General features: G+C 42.0%; 1 protein-coding gene and 1 long non-coding RNA gene across 8 annotated transcripts in view; one reads left to right on the forward strand and one right to left on the reverse strand.

Moving 5' to 3' along the window:
- Positions 1-512: 512 nt before the first annotated feature.
- The window catches only part of rgs3a (regulator of G protein signaling 3a), a 108,319-nt gene continuing 83,521 nt past the window's right edge, over positions 513-25,310 (forward strand). For 6 of the 7 annotated variants that reach the window (XR_008833926.1, XM_056432882.1, XM_056432885.1 and 3 more), the window contains exon 1: positions 21,806-22,663. Coding sequence is in view for 6 of the 7 variants with exons in the window: in XM_056432882.1 (XP_056288857.1) it covers positions 22,418-22,663 (246 nt within the window). In the remaining variant the exon portion in view is untranslated. Of the gene's footprint in view, positions 764-14,908; positions 14,977-21,805; positions 22,664-25,310 lie in introns of those variants that run through there. The other variant, XM_056432883.1, reaches the window with a different exon arrangement.
- On the reverse strand, positions 11,424-19,563 carry LOC130205482 (uncharacterized). Its single transcript, XR_008833927.1, has 3 exons — positions 19,479-19,563; positions 11,951-12,020; positions 11,424-11,489 (listed from the first exon to the last, which is right to left on the reverse strand). It is a non-coding gene; the product is annotated as an uncharacterized LOC130205482 (long non-coding RNA).

The raw sequence follows: 25,310 nt of genomic DNA on the forward strand, positions 1-25,310 counted from the left end.
ATTAATTTCTCATATTTGAGTGCACAGCATTTTTTTTTCTATTCCCCTCAAAACATTCTTCAAATGATCCCAGTCCTGATTAAATTAGATAGACATGTGAAAACAGGATACATATACAGTATATATAACAGGTAACTTAATATTAATATTGTTAATATTGCATTAAAAGGTAAAGGGACCATTTTTTTAGTGTAATGCCAAATCAGCAATTTGTGAGGGTCAAACTAATCTAAAAATGGAAACTGTAAGAACAAGTCAACTTTCCATATTGTCACATGTTTGTGTGTCAGGCTCGCAATCCTAAATCATTATCAGTTTTTCAGTCTGGAGGCGGGGCGACTGCGGTAGCGAGGGATTAGGAGAGGGAAAAAGGGAGAGGGGTTGGGAGAGGGAAAAAGGGAGAGGGATTGGGAGGGCGAATGAATGAAGAGTGGTGGCGAAGGAGGGGTCTGGATGAAACCCTGACACGTCACAGTCGCCAGAGAGAAAGCGAGAGAGACGGAGCTCGAGCATACCGTTCGCTGCTGGAGTGGATCTCCCCTCACACACACACACACACACACATCCAACTCACTCACACACACACACCCACCCAACTCACACACACACTCACACAGTTGTTTGGAAATTAATTTTTCCTTCTCTCCACCTTCGAGTGCTCCTTCTCTTCCTACTTATGTTTGCTCTCACTCATAGTTTCACGTTGGTGAAGGAGGTGGTGGTGTTTGTGTGTTGGAGTTATGCTACTCTGTGCCTAGACTAGGTGAGTACTATGTTTGTGTTATCATACTTGACTGTACTCACTGCACATGAGTGTGTTTTTGAAGTTGCATCATGCAAAGAATTACATTTTCAACGTGAAGTGGATGGTTTTCTCTTGCGGATGCTGTGTGAGCGTGCGACTGTTTCTTGCATTGCTCACGTCTTCTTCTGTCTTTGTTTCTTTCCTTTGTCCTTTAATTATCACTGATATTAATTTGCATCTCTTTGTTACACACGTGTGCTGTTAATCTCTTCATTTCAAGCAGATTATTTCCAAGTTGCTTTCAGTGAAAGACCCCTTCAGGAATTTACCAAATCCGTAGATTACTTACAGCACAACACCAACTTTTTGTACACATCTAAGCATAAAGCCTTCACATCACACACGTTTATTCCCCCCCCCCCCCCCTGCACAACCCCAACCCTCCTCATTCCCAATACCATCAACTTTCCTTTGCTTATTCGCATAGTGCCATTATGGGTTATGAGAATAAAAATGATATCACGAGACGTGAGCTTACTCATTCCAGTTTACACCGCTTGGCTGCTAATCTGCTTCATGCAAATTTAAAATGAGTTTTTTGCTTCTGTGCATGGAAGTGGGACAGGGGAATCAGATTGGACCATTCCAAGGCTCCCATGAGGGGATCCTGACTTACACTTAAGGGTTAGACAGGCAAGCGCTGGGTGCTGACAGGCTTTTAAAACTAGAACACAAGTGTTGTTATTGTAGTCACAATTGCTTAAATAGGGAACTTCATAGGATTTTATGGCACAAAAAAACAACAGCGTGCTTAGTGGGTTTAATGGATGTACAATGTTTTAATTGTTCCCAATGGAAATACTGCCCCACTACTGTCTCATCTGATCCATGTGTGTGTGTGAGGGTGGGGGTGCATACTCATGCATGGGCTTGGTTGTCGCCAGCTGGCAGAATATAGGCCATGGAGGCACTGCTGCACCATGAAACGCACACACTGAAATGACCAAAATCCCATTCGATACAATGCAACTCTGTGTCTCTCATTTCACGCTCTCCTGCTCAAAATATGTTTTATTTGTATTCATTTCCAGACATTTTCTCAGACGTCACCGACTTTTAGTAATCTGGCATCTTTGTCACTTATCTGTTGGTCCTCAGTCGACCTCTTATGTAACTTTATACTGTGGCCGAATGCTAAAAGAAACACTTTTAACATCACTAGCTACCAGCCTTCTCTCTCTCTCTCTCTCTCTCTCTCCTCTCTCAGTGGTCTATCGTTTTTAATGTAGCATCCTTCGCTCTAAGTGAGTTAAAGATTGAGCTTGAATTTAATTAATAGTTTTTTAAAATACAATAAACTAGATGATTAATACTTTCTATACATGAATCAGTCTTAGATTATTGACTGTTTATCAGTTTCCTCAAAAGAACACATAAATACCCAAGGTGTTAAGTTTATTTAAGTAAATGGTCAAGAATACGGTTATGTTTTAGATGGTTGAACGGGCTATAAGGACATTAAATCATTGAAGTCCGCTCAGATTTGTTCACGATTAAGACGCCCTTCAGCTAAAACTTCAAACATCACTCATAGTCAACAATCGTCTTGTCTGAGTTCAACTTGACTCTGTTGAGTTAAAAATAGCACAAAACGATAGCCACATTATCCAATCATAATCAGTCGGGATGTAATTGTTTTGCAATGGGATAATTAAGACACATTAAGGGCTTGCATATTTGCATCGTCAGGTTTTCCTTGCATTGTAAACCAGGCTGAAGTCACAACTGTGAGTTGTGAAACAATCGCCAAATCCTTTAATGTAGTGTAAAAACAAAAATCGAACATTACAATCAAACATCATCTGTTGAAACAAGTCTTTGACTGGTATGCTGCTAGATGAATCCATGTTAATGTGTACGGACTCTCATGAAAGGTGCACTGTTTAGCTTCAGACATTCAGTATTTAGAAAGACAACAATCTGATTAATATTGGAATGTGAAAATATCAACAGGCCAGATGCATCGACAGATCCATTTAATGTATTTTTTGCCGTGACAGGTCAAATTAAAAATATTTGTACTTTTAAAAATAAATTACAAATGCAGAGCAAAATGAGAGAAATGTACTCTATACATATCAGGTTGTTTCAAGTCATACCAGACAGACTTTCCTCTTGTGTGTTTCAGACTCTGCTTCCATCAGAAAACCTGCTGAGCTCTGACAGCTAATTATAATGTAGTTAGTTATACAACAAAAAGGCCGCCATCTTAACTTTGCTCACCATGAGTTGAGAGGCATGCGTGGCAGCCAAACAACTTATCTGAAATAAGGAGTGACAGGGCAATTGGGGTTGATTGTCAGAAACATGCTTTGTTTTCTACACTGGTAGAAGCTTATCCTGAGCGACAGTTATAATGTACATACACAAGTACTGTTCTGTCAGTAGTCATACTAACAATACAGAATATATGGATGGTGGTATACTCAGACTAGTTGTCTAGGTTTACAATGTATAGCTTGTCCACTTATGTGGTCAATGTGTCGATTATTAAAATAGTGATGGAGAAGAAATTGTCAAACTGATTAAATGCAATATCCTAAACAGAGTATTTTAGATCAAATATTTACGACTGAATGCTGACTCACTGACTATCTTGTGGATAGTAAATCTTTTTTGTTGCTAAATGTTTTTAAAAAGTACACTACCGTTCAAAAGTTTGGGGTCATCCAGACAATTTCGTGTCTTCCATGAAAACTCACTTTTATTTATCAAATGAATTGAAAATTGAATAGAAAATATAGTCAAGACATTGACAAGGTTAGAAATAATGATTAATGTTTGAAGTATTAATTTTGTTCTACAAACTTCAAGCTCAAAGGAAGGCCAGTTGTATAGCTTATATCACCAGCATAACTGTTTTCAGCTGTGCTAACATAATTGCACAAGGGTTTGCTAATCAGATATTAGTCTTCTAAGGCGATTAGCAAACACAATGTACCATTAGAACACTGGAGTGATAGTTGATGGAAATGGGCCTCTATACACCTATGGAGATATTTCATTAGAAACCAGACACTTCCACCTAGAATAGTCATTTACCACATTAACAATGTAGAGAGTGTATTTTTGATTAATTTAATGTTATCTTTATTGAAAAAACAGTGCTTTTCTTTGAAAAATAAAGACATTTCTAAGTGACCCCAAACTTTTGAACGGTAGTGTATATATTTTGATTTATGACATATTATTAATGTTCAAATGGTGACTGGTTTAAGACCACACAGTCCACATTTGATTCATATATACATTTACATTTTATATATATAGTTTTTGACATGTAACTGAACATTTAAAAACAGGTTATGTTGCAAGGCAACAAACCAATTGATTGTGTTACTGTGAGGTTGCAATTGCATCAAATAGTTGAAGCAACAGAATAAATCTAGTGGTTGTGTATTTGATTAATCACATTTCAGTGGAGATACAACACACCATTCTCTATTTTAGTTGTGTGTGGTTGTGGTTGAAAGGGTTATTGTTTGGAGTCTATGTAATTCCCCATCTGTGCATAATTGTGCACAAGCATATGGCCTGTATTTTTTAATTTGTATGTCTCTACATTTGTTATTGGAGTGTTTAAAGAACTCTAATAGCTCTGCGTTTTGGCTTGCGTAATGTGTCAGCGAAGACAACTGACCCACAGTGACATGTACGTGTGTGAGCCTTTGACCATGGCTCATGCATCGCCCTCCAACAAGCTTACGATGTGGGTCAGATGGTCTGCACCCTTTGGCTTGTGCTTAAAAAGTGTGTCATCTGCTGCATTGTACACTTGTTTCCTTTCATAATAGATGGATACAGTCCAGTTGTACTGTACACACACTCATAAACACAGCCAGGCTCTTCCAGATGGCAATTTAGAAATGATCTGTGAAAAACCCAACACAAGTTCCAAGAGTTGCTAGATCGAGCAACAGATTCCCAAGTCGGCAGCACTCCTTCCAATGCCACTCCTCTAATACTGTTAAGCTAGCAGCTGGAAGACTGTAGAAGAGCAATGAGTGCAGAGGCAAACAGGCGTCCTGTAATATCAATACACGCAGCTGAACACAATGATTGGACAGGCGTATTTAAGTCCTGCGACAGCCACAGATAACTGAGCATTTGATTCATTGATGGCTTTCTGGAGTACTGATAATTTCATCAAAATATATACTTTAAAAAAAGAAGATTACCAATATAAAAACACTGGACTGTGTGTTTAGATGAACCGATAACACAGAGTTGACATGTCACAGCAGGAAAGCATAGGTGCAATTAATGTAGCTGCTTCGGTTATTTTGCGTTAGAAAGGCTCATAAGTGTAATCGTTCCAACCCTTATTGACACAACATAACTTCGAGGAGGGTCAGACAGATGTCAGTCAAGCTGTCTGACCACGCCTACACAATCAGGTTTAAACAGACCGAGTTTTGTGGGTGCACCTTCATGATGAGTCATTAAGTAGGTTGTACTTGGCACCAGAGTGAGACCAGATCAGCACAGCCTCCTCAGGTTAAGGTCAGACTCACAAACGGTCGGAGATCAGGCCCACCACCACTGTGTCATCCGCAAACTTGTTGATGGTATTGGAGTTGAACCTGGCCACACAGTCATGTGTGTACAGGGAGTACAGTAGGGGGCTGAGGACGCAACCCTGGGGGGATCCTGTGTTCAGGGTGAGGGATTTGGAGGTGTGTCTGCCCACCCTGACCACCTGTGGCCTGGCGGTCAGGAAGTCCAGGATCCAAGCACACAGGGGGTGTTCAGTCCCAGCTCAATCAGCTTGCCGCCAGTCTGGAGGGACTATGGTGTTGAAAGCTGAACTATAATCAATGAACAGTAGTCTCACATAGCCCCCTCTGGCTGTCCAGATGAGAGAGTGTGTGTGCAGTACCTGGGAGACAGCATCATCCGTGGATCTGTTTGGGCGATAAGCAAACTGCAGCGGGTCCATGGAGGAAGGGAGGAAGGCGCAGATGTAGTCCTTTATCAGCCTCTCAAAGCATTTCATGACCACCGAGGTGAGGGCCACCGGTCGGTAGTCATTCATACATGCTGGAGAAGCATTCTTGGGCACAGGGACAATAGTGGATCTCTTGAAGCAGGCGGGACCACGGACTCAGCCAGGAGAGGTTGAATATTGTGGTGAACACTGGAGCTAGCTGGTTAGCACAGGTTCAGTACTGCCCAGATATGCCATCTGGACCTGCAGCTTTCCTGGTGTTCACCTCAACAGAGCCCTCCTCACACTGTGCTCGGTCACAGAGAGTGTGTGTTCATCCCCAGCGGTAGAACTCACCGCTACGCTTAACGGTGTTGTTGTTAGCCGGCGAGCTAGCGCTGTTGTTGCTAGCCTCAAACCGTGCATAAAATGAGTTCAGGTCGTCCGCTAGGGATGCGCCGGCACTCACCATTGCGCGGGTCTGCTCTGGTAGTTTGTGATAGTCCGTAGCCCCTGCCATAGGCGCCTGGTGTCGCGCTGCTCCATCTGTGATTCCACTCTGTCTCGGTACCTCCTTTTGGCCCTTCACCGCCTCCTCAGTCCATAGACCGCTGCCTTGTACTCGTCCATGTTGCCGGATACAAGACCGGAGTTATAGGCAGCAGTACGGGCGTTCACAGCTTCACGGATGGATCTATCAACCCACGGCTTTTGGTTAGGAAAGACCCTAACTTTACCGTGGGGACGATGGTGTCCGTTAAGCGTTGCTATGAGGCTCATTGCTACTTCAAGAACTCGCTGACGCCACTGGAACTGGATTGGATCATGTCCCAGTCGACGACACGCAGAGCGCCCTGTAGCTCAGCCTCTGATTGGTCAGACCACCGCATTACGCCTCGTCACTACCGCTTCCCGCGATCCTTTGTTTATACTCCGAAGCAGAAAATGGCGGCATGGTCTGATTTCCTAACGGAGGGAGAGAGACAGCCTTGTAGCCTCTCTTGAATGGCGATAGCAGTGGTCCAACGTTCTTTCCTCTGGTAGCACACGTAATGTGCTGGTGAAAGTTCGCATGACTTTTTTAGGTTTGCCTTGTTAAAGTCCCCAGCCACCACCACAGCCGTCTGGATACTTGTTCTGATGCCGACATAACACATCATGTAGGTCCGATAGTGCTACGCCGGTGTCCGCTTGTGGTGGAATGTAGACGGCTGTGGTGATGACCGAGCTGAACTCCCGGGAAGGTAGAATGGACGGCATGAGATCGCCAGATGTTCCAGGTTCGCGAGCAGGAACGAGAAAGAGTCTTAATGTTCTTGGGGTCACACCACATGTTGTTTGTCATGAAGCAAACCCTCCACCCTTAGATTTACCAGACTCTTCCGCTCTGTCTGCACGGAAAACAGAGAAGGACTCGGTTGGGCATATGACTCGATCCGCACCAGCGGTTCAGCCATGTTTCCGCCAGACAAAAGATGTTACCATCCCGCATGTCCCGTTGAATCTGATCCTTGCCCTAAAATCATCCATCTTATTTTCCAGAGACTGGACGTTAGCAAGAAGGATGCTGGGCAAAGGTGGACGGTGGGCTTGAACTCTCAGTCTGTTCGAATTCCGCCCGCTTCCCTCGATGTTTTCGCTGCCTCCCGTAGTAGCGGCTCCACTGTTGTTGTTGTGGTTCGCCGACGATCTCTGCCGGCCACGCTGGATCGATGGAAAAAGTGGACAAAAACCCTTGTTTTGCGCAAAAGTTTATGTCCAAAAGTGTGCTGTGGTCGTATGCTGTTAGTGCCGATGTGTTTGTGGCAAAGAAAATATTAAAAATAAACAAAAAAACTAAAAGAGCGCACAATCTCCGCGGAGCTGCCGCGACGGCGACTGGACACAGCCGCGCCATCTTACTGGTGATTCATATATACATTTACATTTTATATATATAGTTTTTGACATGTAACTGAACATTTAAAAACAGGTTATGTTGCACGTCCTTCCTCTCTGTTCTTTTGTAAAGGCAACAAACCAATTGATTGTGTTACTGTGAGGTTTTTCTTTTGCAATTGCATCAAATAGTTGAAGCAACAGAATAAATCTAATGGTTGTGTATTTGATTAATCACATTTCAGTGGAGATACAACACACCATTCTCTATTTTAGTTGAGTTGGTTGTGGTTGAAAGGGTTATTGTTTGGAGCTTATGTAATTCCCCATCTGTGCATAATTGTGCACAAGCATATGTCCTGTATTTTTTTAATTTGTATGTCTCTACATTTGTTATTGAAAAAATTAAAAAGAGTGTTTAAAGAACTCTAATAGCTCTGCGTTTTTGGCTTGCGTAATGTGTCAGCGAAGACAACTGACCCACAGTGACATGTACGTGTGTGAGCCTTTGACCATGGCTCATGCATCGCCCTCCAACAAGCTTACGATGTGGGTCAGATGGTCTGTATATGCGTGAAAGCAAAAATAGCAAAGCACCCTTTGGCTTGTGCTTAAAAAGTGTGTCATCTGCTGCATTGTACACTTGTTTCCCTTTTCATAATAGATGGATACAGTCCAGTTGTACTGTACACACACTCATAAACACTGCCAGGCTCTTCCAGATGGCACTTCTTTAAATCAGAAGATTAAAATAAACACGATGTGATTACTTAATATGGAAGCGGTTGTAAATGAACATACACGTGGAGATGTGAGGGCTGACTTGAATAATATACTCAGCTTCAACAAACGTATTTCTTGTTAAAATACGTTTCTCTCTTAAAAATCGTGAGAAAGTACAAAAAAGCATACTAGATTTAGAAAATGATCACAGCGAAAAACCCAACTCTTCAATTAAAAGTAGCTAGCAGCACAAGTTCCAAGAGTTGCTAGATCGAGCAACAGATTCCCCAAGTCGGCAGCACTCCTTCCAATGCCACTCCTCTAATATTTTCATAATAAATGCAACACACATGGAGATTTCTATGGCTCACAGCTGTTAAGCTAGCAGCTGGAAGACTGTAGAAGAGCAATGAGTGCAGAGGCAAACAGGCGTCTTGTAATATCAATACACGCGGCTGAACACAATGATTGGACGGGCGTATTTAAGTCCTGCGACAGCCACAGATAACTGAGCATTTGATTCATTGATGGCTTTCTGGAGGTACTGATAATTTCATCAAAAATATATACTTTTTAAAAAAAGAAGAAGATTACCAATATAAAAACACTGGACTGTGTGTTTAGATGAACCGATAACACAGAGCAATTTTGACATGTCACAGCAGGGAAAGCATAGGTGCAATTAATGTAGCTGCTTCGGTTATTTTGCGTTAGAAAGGCTCATAAGTGTAATCGTTCCAACCCTTATTGACACAACATAACTTCGAGGAGGGTCAGACAGATGTCAGTCAAGCTGTCTGACCACGCCTACACAATCTTCAGGAGAGGTTTAATCAGACCGAGTATTTGTGGGTGCACCTTCAGCGTTTAAATAATGTATGCGAGTCATAGGTTATACTTCGCTTAAACCAAACTGAGACCAGAACCGGCACGAGGAGCCTCCTCAGGTTAAAGGTCAGACTCACAAACGGTTAGGAGATCTGACCCAGAAATGATAGTGCGACATAGTCTTACACATTCATAATTATTGATGAAGTGTTTGCCCCCATCCTTGCTTCTTTCTCCTTCCCACGGCATCCATGGGAATAGGTTCTGTCGGCTTTCCCAGTTGGTGTTGTGGTGTCTAACTAAGAGGTGATGGAGAGAGAAAGAAAGACAACAAAGCACTCTGGCTTACAATAATATGATCTGTCATTGTCCCTCGCAAAATGAGCTGAACTCTGCTCCCAGAGTTCAGTAACACAGTTACATTTAGAAGAAAGATTCATGATACGTTTTCCACCACAACCATATCAGAGCTTTTATAAAGTATAATCAGTTTTACATGAGCTGCATATTCGAAGACAAAACATGTTAACAGCGTATAACTCTACAGAATTCTACAGCCCTGAGCACACAGTGGTGTTTTCAGTCAATATGACTGTGTGTATGACTACTGGACTCTGAACTGTAAAGCGACTTCGAGTGTCTAGAGAAGCGCTATATAAAAATAAATAAAAAATGATTATATGTCGGATTTGACCTAATCATCACGCCCAGCTGCATCTATAGTCGAAACCTAAGAAGGCCACATTTTAGTTGACAGAAACTAATATATTATTGAGTTGAGGAAATGTTTCAGTAATCATAGGAATGATGTGAAAAAGAGCGTGGACAGGCACATGTTTACCACGAGAGGGCTGAATGGGGTTGTGAGGGCTGGGTGGGTGGGGGGGGGGAAGGGGGGGGGAACTAAGCAGAAGAGAACAACTTGTTCAACCCAATCTCTTTGCATCACACACTGAATCGCTGCATAGTCTTTAATCTGCGGTGGGTGGACACTTCCAACATGTTAGGGACAGAGGCAATGCGCCGAGACGGCTTTAAGTCGTCACGGACACAAAGTAAATTGGACTACATTTCCTTGATGGGCAGACATATTGAGCCTGCAGAATGTCGGCGGAACAAAGTGGTCATGACTGGAGGGTGTGTGTGACCGCCAACAAGGGGCACACTCTGGAAAACGACCTTGTTCCCATTATGCCACTTCAAGAGTCTCCGTTCTGCAGATATATTCTTATCGTGTGCCACAACTCATGATGGCGGCTCTGTGTGACCGATCCTTCTCACGCCAAGAACAAGAGTACTGTGAGATATGTTGAACCTTATGTTCTCATACTTTAGGGAATGTTACTATCGTCATGTTGTTAATATTTTGTAAACGTATAAATAATACATGTAATTCATAAATTGCTCTAAATACACTCATTTATATTTTTAAATACAATGGCTCATTTATTTTCCCGTAAAGGTTGGTTTTCGTCTTTTCTCTACAGTTGCATTGTGCTCCGGCATTGAAAGTAAATTTAAGGTTAATGTCCACAGAGGATGACAGACCCACGTCGATTGTTTTTACACTCACAAATGTAACTACCACCCCAAACATGCATTAGCTCTCGCTCTGTTTGTACAACTCTAGTGTATGCTTGATAGTAATGTTGATGATCTTGTTGGTGATTTCTCACAACATACCCAAAGCTCCACCCGAAGGAAGGCATCGTGTTGCAACGAGTTCTGCTTCTAATCAAATGATGATGAACTGGTGGTGGCTGATGCTTTGATGAATTTGGAGGTACTTTTCAGGCTGGATATGAAATTATATCAGAGTGTTTATATGCTTGTTCTCTTCCAATCTTTTATCTATCTCAGGGACAGTCATGCAACACTAAGTCAACAGGCGGCAGACATAATCCTTTCTAGCTCGTCTGTCTTCTTCGAGACAAACAGGAAATTAAACGTGTCAATCACGACTGTCCGGCTATCCAGAATTTCAGTAAGAAAATAGGATTGAGTATTTTCAGCAGGATACATTCTCTGGGGGCCACTTGTGTTTTTATAACCCTAGAATTGCAAACATCCTTCAAAACCTGTTATGTACACATACACACGCTATACCATCTGATGTTTGAAGCTCCAACTATATTTTTTAAGTGTGTAAATGGTTTGAGTTTCGATAAGATAAAAAAAAGCAGCCACCAGGAAAGCTGAGTGTGTTGGGCTGAGACACCTTACCACTAACACACTGGTACCCAGTTACCTCTAGAAAGATGGTACAGAGCTGGAGGTTTGCATCCAGACAACAAGACCAGGATACGAACCGCAACCAAGTGCCAGTGCCTACACATAACAATACAAAGGTTTCATAATGTTTCAGTTACTGCGAGTATATATTGTACTGTAACATAGTACATTCTGGCAGAAAAAAAAGAAGTAAATAAATGCAATTCCTCCAATTGGGTTGTGCATTGTCCATTTACAGCTTGCCAATCCTAGTGATTGTCAGTTTGGGGTAGTAAGACGCCAAGATAAACATAAATATGACAACAAAGGCAGTGAAGATGTTTAGGTTAAAAGGCACAATTCAAAATAATAATAATAAGCTACTTTCCAGGTGTTTTATTAAGCAGTAAATATACTCAGTTTGTACTGGTCTCAATAGTGAGGCACACAATGTAAATGCACCTTTCTCTTTTTATCCTTCTTTTTTGTTGTTGACTTGTTGGGTATTTAGCAAGAAACAGTCAATGTGAATTTTTAGATAGTAATCAAATGTGATTTTGAAAAATATACAGGCTTACATGTTTGTGTTGTTTCTCTGGCATGAGGACTGAGTTGATGTTTTCCAGTCCAGTCTAAACCAGTCCAGAACTGCTCAGAAAATATACAAACATAGTCATGGTCACTCGCACAGCATATCTAAAATTTAATTTTTATTTAGTTTACTACATACATATTTATTCAGGTGTATCATCATAATATGAAATCACATGTGATGTAATGTATCTTTATTTTAATTTAAAGTAAGATGTATTATGTTTTTGTTGCATGTTTTTTTATTATTATTATAAAATCGTGTATATATATATATATATATATATAAAATATTATTTCAATATATAATATACATAATACAATATTTCAGTCTGCTTGATATTTCATGGTTGAAATAAATTTGATTTACTGTAGATAATTTTTATTGATAAAAGTTTAAGTAATTATTTACATTTAGTATAGCTTTTACTATACGTGTACATTCTTTTGCAATAGTTTTCTTATATAACTTGTTAGTTTCTTCTCCCACCAATTAAAATCCTAAATTGAGGAAGCTGATGTGATCTAAAGAGGCCCAAACGGTAAAATGGAGGCAATCTCCTCCCATCTTGGCTTTCCCACCCTCTCCATTAAGTGTGTATTTGTTTGTGGGCGACAGGAGGTGAAAGGAAGGACTGGGTGTCAAGTGAGCGAGTGCTGCAATGAGGGACTCGGCCAGAGTCAAGGGCTTTTCATGTTCTGGCAGATGGCTGACTCAACTGCCGAAGATTATCAAGTATTTTTATTTCTATCCTTTACTCTTGTCTTTTGTACATCTTCATGTTCTACCCCTTCTTGTTTTTTACCGTCTAGTTTCATTGTCTTTTTTTTGTTATCTCCTCAGTTTCTTACTCATTCCTTTAGTTCTCGGTCCCTGAACTTGTGTATACTTTTCCCACTGTCCGCTGTTTCCCTCCCTTATTGTCCCTCTTTCTTTCCCCCATCTTTATGTCAGTCATGCTGGATGTTTCTCGTTGCCAGCTGCTCCGCGTCTCTCCCCTTTTATGCCCAGAGTTACTGATGTCTTCCCCACACAAAAGAGTCCTCTCCTGGGCTTGATGCCAGCCAGGTTAGACCCTCTCTGTTGCTCGACCCCTGGAGGTTTCAGATCCACAAATGACAAAATCCCTTTTTTTTGGTAAACCATGGTAACTACAACTATGGGATTGGTTCCTTTACTCGGGGGTTAGACTACTGCTTAGGGTTACAGAGGATGGCAGCAACTGTGACTAAAATGTTACGGGATGCTCGATTTTCATTTTTCTACGGACTGGATACATTTCAATACGTATCCTCCTCTAAAAATGTGTTTTGCTTATTGTTGGATGTTTGACCTTATATAAATAATGTTTACTTACTTACTTTATCTGTGCATACTAGTTTTGGTGATAACCGTGATATTAAAACAATGAAATATTTTTTTCCATTCTCATAATACATATATGATGATATATTCTGAATTAATCGGTGCATCTAAAATATCGCTTTTGTACAGTTATGGCTGCAGACTCTTTTTACCTCCCTTAACTAACACCTACCAATAATACACAAAACGCACAATAAAGGAAGAATTTGACTGAAATATTGGTTTTTTTTGTTAAATTGTTTCGTTTCTTTGTGACCAAAGGAGAGGGAATGTTTGTTTGTGCTCACTTTAAATCTGAGGTGAGGAGTTTATCTTTTAGCTTTGAAATGTTGTATTTAAAATTCAGACTTTTGTACCCGAAATGTAACATAACTTTTTGGAGAAAAAATAATCAGTTATGATCTGACACTGAATTTGATTGGGTGAAAAAATAAATACAAACTTGACTTTGTTTAGATTAGTGCTTCTTTGTCATCGTGGATATAAGAAACAGGGGAAATGAACACCAGTCTCCCGTGGCATCGTCTTACATTTTGTTGACGCACCCAACCACCCTCGACCTCCCTGTGCTGACTCTTTGGCTCGATAGCAACGTAACCACACCTCCTCAACGCCGTATCATAACTTCTACTCAGTCAGCAGTACTGGCATGATCGCACTGTAATGTTGTGTTAAGATATATTACTTTAAAACTAGTTTAGTAGGCATTTCAAAATATGTGTGCGTATAGAATGTGATCATTGCTTTTTTGTGAGGTTACCGGGAAGGGTACTTATCCACTTACTCTCTTTGACTCATGCTGGGGCGGTTTTGACTTGGTTGGCAGAGTTTGTTAAATAACATTTCACAGTCAGGGTTCGGACAATCTCTCTCCTATTGTGACGGAGGTATGCGTGATGGACAAGTATAGAAAAGAGAGGGAAGGACAGACACACCGAGGAGAAGGAGGTAGTGGTTGGAGGGGGGACAGTGGCGTTGCTGTTTGTGAAGTCTGCGAGACAGAGAAGGAAATGAGAAGGAAATATTGACATATTAAGTGAACTATGTCAACAGAAGGAAAAGTAGAAAGAGAGAGAGAGAGGGAGATCTGCATTGTGGCTCACAGCTGAATGCTGCCTTTATGAGCAATAGTTAAAAGGACACTGAGGCGTGAGTCCCTGTAACCATGGCACCCTCCCAGGAGCCCTGTGTGACGGACGGATAATAGAGTAAGAGAGGAGTTCCTTTTCTCTTCTTCACCCCTCCCTCCTTCCCTCCCTCTCACTTGTTCTCACTTCCACTCCTCTCTTGGGCAGCTTGTTGGATCCTCGCATCTTATGGGATTTTCCTCGACTCGGCTGGACGTTGTTTTTGCCCTTTATGTGCGCTCTGAAGTTTGAATTCCAGCCCAGCGAATGCTGCTCCGGACAAATGTTGCCCTAATTGCTCGTTGTTATCTTTCCGAGTCACTTTTATGGACTCTCAGAACTATTTGAGGACTTTATTTTTGTGCATCCAGAAAGCTGTTTTGCGTTGGCACAGAGAGAAATGTGCTCCAAAGGCACTGTTTCAGCCCGTGATTCCTTTGTCTACATTTCAGAGGCTGTGCTGTCAAACCATGGTGCTGCCCCCGAGACCAATCGCCCCGAGAATATGCAATGCTTAACAGTAAGTATCAATCTAACCTGGCTTTACCTTCTGTGTGTGCATGTAAAGCTTGAAACGCTTATATAATTGGTTCTTTATGCTCCATACATAGTATGGGAGTTTATTGAAGTATGTGGATGTGAGTACATAAAGTAAATAATTTTTTTTAATGTATATTCTTGATTTTTTTTGTTGATGGATTTTGTCTTTATCCAGGTGCATAACTTATTCATTGCTTTGATTGTTGGTAGTTTGCGTGTTTTTATTGAATGCGTTTGCATGTGCGTGCACAACGAATGGATAGGCCTGTGTTAGATGGATACTAAGTACTTGACCCATGACATTGCACCATGTCCAACTAACTCATCATGCATAAACATGCCTTCAGTAAGATATTTACTGCATGAATTCCATGTTACACATTCCCAGCATCCATAGCAACTAATTGAATCATGTGTCTGTTTTTTTGAGCAGTGAATGGAGCAGGATGCCGTTTCTTGAAAGATGATATTTGTTCACTTGCATGTGGAGCAGAATATTTGTCATGACAGGAAAAGTCCATTTTCACATTTTACGTATTGTTGACTGTGTGGTAGCCATGAATTCATTACAAATGAAAGAAGAAGACCTCTTAAACTGTTGCAGAGACACAGGAGCATGACTCACGACACCTTTAGCAGTGTCAGTGATTATTAAAGTGAGCATTTGATTAGTAGCTAATAATGACAACAATGGGAGTAGAAACTTATTTAAAAGACGTCAAAGTCAACTATATTAAAGTACAGTTTGTAATGATGAATTATATTTGTTATATTTTATATATTTGGCTAATCAACATGGTTTTGCAAGCAGCTTCTTTGCACTATCTGCTGTTGAGCTTCTCTCGGACGGCTCATGCCTTATCGAGCCAGCTTCATTAGAATTTGTTTGGGGAGAATAAATCAGAACAATTAATTTTAACAGCCAGGCTGCATCCTACATTACATGCACAAGGCTTGTTCCATCAGGGAACAGTGCATTTGCTAACATAGTTTTGTCGGCGAGATAGCTATTTATCATATAAAAACTAATGTTTTCAGTTAAGTACAGAGTGCAAGTTATACTTTAGCCACTGGATTACAATTAGGATTTCCTTTGATGACCTGAAGAAATCAAGGTTTAAATACTATCTAAATGCAAAGTATCACCACCACAAAGTGGTTGATGTCACACAGAGAATTGGCAAATTTCCCCAAGTAATTTTCATTGAAAATGGACTCTGGCTCCTTTGCCCACAAGAAGCCAACATAAATAATATTTAGTAAATTCACTTTTACATGTTATGGTGCATGTGTGGCAGTAGCTGTATCTAGATAGGGGCAAACCCTTGGTGAACATGAGGCATAAAGAAACTTTTTTTCTGTGACTGTCAGATGCATCACTTGTCTGTAACGCCAGGTACTTGCTATAGATGATTAGGTGGAGGGGCTGCAGTGTACTGAGCAGTGTGTGGAAAGAAGACTGTACACAAGCACTTGAAAGCAAGGTCAGCTTTCACTCCAGCACATGTGTGGCTTATGTGGCTTATTTTCCTCCATAGTGTCAGAAGACAGCACAGCGTTTCAGCATAAGCAGTCTCCCAATAAAACATAGTGACAGACCATAAGCACAGAGAGAGAGAGGAAACCACAACCGCACAAGGCACGGCCGTCTGCCACAAGAGAAATGCCTCAGTCTGCTCCAAATACGCCGGTGGCGGACAAGAAATACTTAGAAATCATGTTCGGGAGAGTGTGAGAATTGTTTCTATATTAAATCAAGACCAGACATTTCCCCATCGCCGTAATCAAGTGCTTTATAGAGAATAGAGAACTTAGAGAACTCTTGTAGTCATAGTGAAATCTTATATTTGGTGGAACAGTAAAGAGGGAAAGTATTTGACAATTTTATTTAGTTTGTAGCCATCAAATCGTACATGGCTGGTAAATAATTTCTTGTGATGCTTTTCCAGAATTTAATTTTAAAAAGCGCCTGATGGTGTGATCAGCATGCCAATAAAAGATTTTGATATTGCTTTTGAAAGGAAAATAAGGATTTGAACTGTGTGGACATGCACACACACACACACACACACACACACATACACACACACACAAACACACAAATACAGGTATTTAAAATCTTTTTGTGAGCATGAGGACCGTCACCACCAGTTTTATTAGTTTGGGGATGTGTTCTGGTTGACCCCCCCCCCCCCGAATGAGCTAGAGAACGTTGCGGGTGAGGGGGAATCCTGGATGGATGGATCTGGTTGACCTCCCAACACATATTCAATGTCCTATTGAGCAGTTCAGCTCTTTTAACAACAAAGCTGAAATTCAGCAATTTGAGAAAAAAAAGCATAACAAATAAACAAAAATCCTCATTTTGTCCCCACCGAGATAGAAGTTCAAGAACACACACACATTTCAACATCGCTATGAGAACAACACTCATGCAAATAAATGATTATTATTATTATTATTATTATTATTATTATTATTAATATTATGCAGCAGCCTATGAAGACATGTGGAAGGTGAAGGGGGCAGTAATGATGTGGCGCAGCATTGAGATGGAAAAGTTTTACATCCGTATTTGTGAATGCTCCTTTCCTCTCTCCTTCCTCTCCTCTCCCTCCCTCCCCTCTCGTTCTAGTTCTCTCTCTTCCTCTTTATCTCCGGGTGAATCAGAGTAACAGATGATTGTGTGGTTTGTGTGGGTCAGTCTCAGGGGAGAGTTGAGGGGTGGGGGGGAAACTAAATTAGGGGAGAATGGAAAACCTTTTAGACTTTCTGTTCTTCTCTGTCCTCGTTTTCTGTTCCTTGGCCTTGCTCCCTAGCAGACCGCAGTGCATTTCCTCCTTCACTGTTTTGGCCTCTTCCGCCTCTCTGTTGCCTCTCTTTCTCCCCTCTGTCACTCCATGACCATCACCCTCACTACACAAAGAGCTCTGTGGTATCATTAACAGCCCACTCTTTACCTATTCAAATATTGATCCGTGTTTGATGATGGCCGTACACTTTAAACATTTCCACGATTTGCACGGAGCTCATTGAAGCTTGAGGACACTTCAGATGTTCTTGAAGATAATACTTGATATCCACAATGGAATGTCCCTCAGAAAACCACAAGGCTATTTCAGGAAACATTTTCCTATCCTCTGTCTGCACTTCTACAACCTTAGTGTAATTGCCATTATGTATTTAGATAATTTCGACATGTTTGGGAGAAATTATGCATTCAGGAGAGCCACACCATTCAAATTCTGTTATGTAGCTTCTTCTGACTCAATGTAAGCCTGACGTCTTTTCAATACATTACAAAATATCGAGTGTTTCCGTGGTTTGCTTTTAAAGTTATGAAGACAGGAAGTGGTGGCATTTGGGATAAATACCAGTCACAGTCAGAGGAGGGATTTCAATCAGTGGGATATTTCGAAAAAGTTTCACATTTACTTTCTAACAGTCAAGTGTGCGTTAAGAATCAAGTTTCTTAACGCATGAGAACATATTATGTGTTATTTTTGCAGTACACATTTTAATCCTAAATTAAATAGTCAACATTGATTCTGTATGAACATACAATATCAGTGTTGACTTTTAATTCAGTATAAAAATGGTACTGCTAAAATAACACATCATATTTTATGGGAGCCAGACGAGGCCAACCTGGTGTTTAGCAGTGTGGAATCTCTCTCTCTCTCACTCTGCCTCTCTCTCTTTAAGACCTGAATAGTACTTGTTAGAAAGCATTATGACAATTTTGTAGGCGTGTGTATGAGAAAATGAGTCTTCTCGCTTTCTAACTAAAATTCAAGACTCGACATGCAGCAAAACAAGAATCCATCTCCCTCTTTGCCATGTAAGCATTTACCAATTATGTTAACAGGAAAAAAAAAAAAAAGCCTGCTCATGTCACAGGGAGCAGAGACTTCATGAATATTAACAATAGTTGCACCCCAGACAATGTAACCCTGCATCACTTTGCTTGTCAGATAGCATTAGCTCCAAAATCGTCTCTGTGAAAATGGGTCTGATGGGAAGGAAAGGTGAGATGAAAAGAGGTTAGATCTTTTTGGCCGGCGTCTCAGATTAGATATAGAATGGTTTTACTTGCCAGAATGTATTTCTATGTGAGTATTTTTGACCCTGGCTGCTCTCATATTGTTCTCTGCTAGATGCAGCGCGTCAGGCGTATTGAGGCCCAGCTGCTCTGAGACCCAAGCCACAGGCACTCGATGGGATGCACATAGCTGTAGTTGTACACTGTTTACCATTTTGTAATAACTCCTCTGGCTCAGGTGGGTGGGTGAGTGAGTCATCCATTAACCTGAGGGCGGTTTGATCCCCCACACTTCCTGTTCATGTGTCATGTTCTTGAGCAAGACCCTCAACACCAAAGGGCTCCAGATGAGCCATCGGGTGCCTTACATTGCAGCTGCTCTGCCGTTGGTGTGATATTGGTGTGTGTGTGAATGGGGGAATGAGAGGCTTTATAAATACCTTTGTCCTACTCGGGTTGAATATTGATCGCAGCATGGCGGTATGGATAGCAAGGGTTGAGTCATCCACCCCAAGGTCCAGGCTGAAAGAGTGACTTTAATGAAACTCTTACTTTTCCTCTTGCACCATCATGAGGTTGACAATGAAACATACATAGTATTACAAACATGACAAATAAGACATTTCCCTCAGCCTCAGCTGTACTTTGTGTTCAGTGCTAAATGGGAATTATGTTATGTTAACCCTTGTGTTGCCTTCGGGTCATTTTGACCCGATTCAATATTTAACCCTCCTGTCGCCTTCGGGTCAATTTGACCCGATTCAATGTTTAATGTCGGTGTTCTTTCGGGAGTCAACAAACAAACATAAAGTACCTCACACTTAAACTTGGAAAACAATATTAATTCTAATAATTTTCTGGAGATTTTAATAGCTGGGGTCATATTGACCTCAAGGGTAAAATATGTTAGTAAATATAAAGGTAACAGGAGGGTTAAACATTGAATCGGGTCATATTGACCCGAAGGCGACAGGAGGGTGAAACATTGAATCGGGTCAAATTGACCCGAAGGCAACACAAGGGTTAAAATACGATAATGAACATTCTTAGTACATCTTAGTGCATCGTCTTATGAGCAGGTTAGCATTGTCCATTAACAACTGTTTCACTGCCTATATTTCTACTTTCTTCATTGCCCCGTAAAGTACTTTGAAGTGCACTGAATTGTGCATTTGAAAACTGAATTTATTTGACTCATAGATTTATGAAGTGCTAAACTGTGTGAAGCCTATCTTAATTAGTCAAAGGTTGGAGACGTGGGGCTCTTCTTTTAGGTGTGTAGTCTTCTCATATTACACACATTGTCACCTTCAAATGTGTAACCGCAGTATGAATCCATATGCTGAGCTTCCACTTTTGGGATTTTAAGTACAACCTGAGCGCTGACGCTGAACTTGTGCATTCACTGGTTTGGAAGACGCCTTCTCCTTTGATAGCTGTCTATTCAGGTCATAAAGAGAGAGAGGGGCAGAGTGAGAGAAACAGAGAGAGAGAGAGAGAGATCCCACACTGCTAAACACCAGATTGGCCTCGTCTGGCTCCGAGACAAGCTTCTTTCACTCCTCTCCCTAAGACATGCTTTCTTCTCTCTCTTTCTCCTCGCCCTCTAATCCGTCCTTCTGCCGATTTAGAGGTGAACAGCGCAGCATGAAAGAGAGAGAAAGTGTTTTTTGTGTGCTTGATGGGTAACCCTCGCCCTTTTGAAAAGGCAAACAGGGAAAAGCTGCCATTACTACTGGCATGAAGGGATCTTAAGACAACGGCCCCTTTTTTGCCACTTTATTAGAACTGTGCAGAATTGCTCCTCTTTCACCCCTCTCTCATTCTCCGCCACTCCTCTGTCCATGCTTCATTCCATGAGCCAGACATCCAACTGCTAAAAAGAAAAAGAGGCAAGCCGGGAATTAATGGGGTTGCTAGGGGTTAGACTGGCTACTGTTTTAGCCGTAAATTAACAGGCTTTTTCTTTCACTTCTGCTGAGGTGTTTGTTGTTATTTTTTTAGCTGATTACCACCTCTTTCCCAGGCATATGGATATTGAAAACAAAAATAAAAGTAATGTTTGGATTACTGGACGAGTAGGGGAGATTGTCAGAGGTCGCAGACCTGCGAATTTCCGTTCTGTGTGGTTGGGGGTGAGGGGGAGCAGCTGAGAGGAAAAGCAGAGGAAATATGGACGTTGAAAACATAACAAACAAGCATAATGTCTGGACAGAGATTGGGTAGTGTGGGAGCTAAGGTGGAACGATTCTGATGAGTGAAGGCTGACTGAGCTGTGTGTGTGTGTGAGTTCAAACAATGCCGCTGTCATTCTCTTTTGTTGGGAAATGTGGTCATTAAAAATTGTTCGACCCAAAAGTCGTAAGCAATTAAGCAAAATTTCCGTATACAGTGCAAATATGGACAAGAGTTGAAGTCCGCTGGTTTATATTTGCAGACGTCGACGGGCCCAACCGCTCCCATAAAACTGCTGCCTTTCCTCCCCGTCTCCCTTGTGCCACCTGCATTAGTCACTGTAGTGCATATTTGCAAAAGACTGAGAGCTGTAGCACCTCTCACAGCTTCGTAGTGTGGACTCAGGAAGCAAACAGGCCTTATCGGGGACAGACACACAAAGCTGTCCTGGCTGTGGGGTGGCGAGGTATGCGTAAGTGCATGAGCATGTGTGTGTATGTGTGAGGAGGAGGGGAAGGGGCGGGGGGGCGGGGGGCGGTGGGAGGCACTTCCTCCTATTCTTCTGCTGTTGAAGAGTTCCCATGAGCGCCCCTGCCAGGAGCTACAGTGTGGCCTGAGCAGGCCGAGCCAGCGCCAGTTTCAGTCTACATGACGCCGCCGCCGCACACTCTCACACAGCCGATCTCAGGGGTCGCTCACGCCACAGAGCCCGAGGCCGGACGGTGTGTTCGGGGATAGCCGAGGTAGAAGGGGAGAGAAGGGAGCGGAGAAAAGTGGAAGGACACGAGAGGAAGAAGGATGGATTGAACTGAAGTTTTAAAATTGCCAAGTGGAAGACGTGAAGTTGTGGATGGAACGACAGACTCGTAAGAAACTCGCCTACAGGAATGTGCGTTGATGACCGGAGTCGTTACGAAGGAGCCTTGACTGGATGACGGTGTCGCTGGAGGTCAGGCGCAGAGTGACGGCAAGTTTGCAGAGAGGACTTTTACCAAGGAGAATTAAATCCCCACTCATTTTCTGCAAGGGGCCAGTTTGGGTGCCAAGTCTCCCAGGACAACGCTTTGTTCTCCCAGCAAGGTGAGACGCGCTATCATTATCTCGACTCGCAACTCAACTGGACTCTCACCTGGCAACCCCGAACTCCGAATACCGCGAGACGAAAGCCACGCCGTCCGCGCTTTGGTCGGCCGTCGCCGTGGAGATGATTCACAACACACTCAAGTCCACCCAGCCGACGGAGCACAGCCCCAGGAGCACGCACTCGGCCGCGCAGAGGAGGCTGTGGAGATACTCGGGCTGCAGGAGGGCCAGCCAGGTGGAGGGTCACCGTCGCAGTGTGTGCGTGCTGGCTGCGGACCTGAACACCGGAGGAGGGGGACGGGAGGGAGGTGTGACGCACACCATCCACGGGCTGTGCCACCTCTGCATCGGATGTAGGCTTCCTCAGGTGTGTCTGTGTTCCAGAGCGAGGCGAGGGGCGAAGAGAGGGGGGGCATCTGGTGTATCTTATCGGCCTGTGATCGTAGAGTGAGAGACTGGGAGGATGGAGAAAGGTTCGGCAGTTATCTCCAATCAGTGCTTTCAAAATTAATTAGCAAAAGATGAATTGAATTCCATAATTAATAAAGGTGCGAAACTGTAGTCAGCTGTCAAAATTGCACAACAAATGAGGATGTATTATATCTTTGTATAAAATCCTGATATTTTGCTGTAATTTCTGTAATACAAAAACTTTTCATTGCGTGTGCAAAGCATGCAGAGAGGAAGACTCGTCTGTAAGGGATGTGGTTTCTTGAGAGCTTTGTGTCCTCTACATTATTCATTGTCCACAAAGTGAGAGAAGGATGGCAGCATGAGAGGAGAGACATATTTGCTTTGATATGAACTGATGCCCCCGTCCTCACGTAAGCCACTTTGTGCACATGATAAAAACAGAATATTTAAAAAAAAAACTCCAGTACATGTGTGTGTGTGTTGAAGACACTAAAACAATGGAGGCTGGACTTTCCCCTGAGTCATATCGGTGTGGGCTTTGTGCTTTGCCTTTGAATATAATCACCCCGATGACATCGCCTCACCACATATGTATATCATGTGTGGGCGGGTGCTAGTTTTCATTGATCTGATGCAGTTAATGCTCTGCTGCATTGTGGGAAAGCAGACGCGGCATGCCATCGACCATCAACACAAACTGGCAGGATTCGTGCTCCAGCTTCACGCAGACATGTCTGACAGGATGGCCGAGCACCGGGGCGTCGATATAAAAAGACGTCTCGCATACTTTACACTCGTGGGCGACAAGACCTTTCTCGTTTGGCTACGCTCATTACAAGAAAGTTCAAATCTCACATTTTAGTCTCGTCAGTTCTTACACAATCCCTTTGATTGAATTATTAATTCATTAATAAACTTCTCATACAAGTTAAATATTTAATGCATGCGGGGAACTTCTCCCATTCATTTATCATCATTCATTTTCAGTAATACATTTTGGGATTGATGCCCTGAGAAATAAAAACTCCCATTAAGGAACATTCATGCTGATTTCACTCATTATTCTTTTCTATTCCATTTAGAAGTGGAGAAGCGTCTCCCAGGCAGACCACGGGAGTCCAAGTGGTCGGACTCAACTATTCTTACAAATGTAATTAAAAAGGCTCCAGAGTTCGGATGAATTGTGTCCCTTAAAAGACACAATGTCTGAAACCGCTTTTAATAAAGACACAGGAATAGATAGATGAAGCGATAAAGGGGGGGTAAACCCATTCTCTCTCACTTCTGTTCATTTAGATTTTTCTCCCCCATATTAGATTCCGAGTTCATCTTTCAAAATGTCCTCAGACTGTTTGTTGTTTGTCTTTTGTAATTCCAGTCAAATAGTTGTTCTTCATCCCATCTGGTCTTCTATTGGTCTTCATCATCCGCTCCATCTCAGGTCTCTTGTACCAATGTGTCGTATCTTTTATCTGTTCTCTCCCCGTTTATCATCTTTTCCTCTGTCTTCACCTCCACTCGGTTTCTGTAGATTTCCTTCTTTCCTTTCCATATTTTTGTCACACAGCTGGGCTCGAGGGCGATTAGGTTATTTCTGTCCGTCTTTGTAGAAAAATAAACGCACAGCACAGGGCATCAATCTTAGCGTATCGATCACGTTTCAGAGACGTCAAGGAAACAGATGACAGTGCTACTTTATTTTAACAATAACACGTTCAACTGAGTCCTTTGGAGTGTTCTTTCGACTGAACCAGAGAGAAATGGAGTAGCGAAGGGGACGAAAATGCGGTCAAGCCATTGTGGTCCCAAACTGTGTGATACAGCGCGCATAAAATCATCGGACTATAACAATCCACAATCGTACCCGACAGTTTAGGGTCATCACAACCTTCAGGCACCTGAATATGAATAATCACCAAATTTCGGCAAGTAGCTGCATCTCGCTTACGGGTAGACTGTAATGTAACTACTAATATGTGTTCCTTTGCATCAGAAATAAAGAGAAATTGCGTTGGCGGTTGCTGTGTGCGCATGTGTGTGTGCGTGTGTGTGAGTGTGTGTGTGTTCTGGGCCCCTGGTTGTCAGCAGATGAGATGGAAAGTGAGATGTTTTGGATGGAACTTTATTGACTTTGGCTCAGACTTTCGGTCATAGGTAGTGTCCTGAATGTTTGGCGGGGTCAAAGAGAAAGAGAGACAATGGGAGCGGCAGTATTGTCTGTGTGTGTGTGCTGACTGAGCTTTTTGGTCAGAGATATTGCTTTACGATCCTTACTCTACTATGTAAAGCTGTTGACTTATATATAAACAATGGTCTGACTGGAATAATAATTTCAGAATACACGGTAACTTTCTGTATGTATTTGTACTGTTTCAAGTTTTGTAAATTAACTACCTAACTTTGGTGAGAGTTGAATGACAGTTTAGATCTTTTCAGTTCGTATCAGTTGCAAGAGAAGCAGATGCAGAACGAATCGTTGCACACATAATGATAATTGTGCCCATGACAAAAATAAATGTTCTTAATGGTTATAAATGTATGTTTTCTATGCTAGAGAGACTTTGTGTTTGTTTTCACAGCATGCTCAGTGTTTTTGTGTG

The sequence above is a fragment of the Pseudoliparis swirei genome, chromosome 15 (genome assembly GCF_029220125.1).
Source record: "Pseudoliparis swirei isolate HS2019 ecotype Mariana Trench chromosome 15, NWPU_hadal_v1, whole genome shotgun sequence".
NCBI classification, from domain to species: Eukaryota; Metazoa; Chordata; class Actinopteri; order Perciformes; family Liparidae; genus Pseudoliparis; species Pseudoliparis swirei.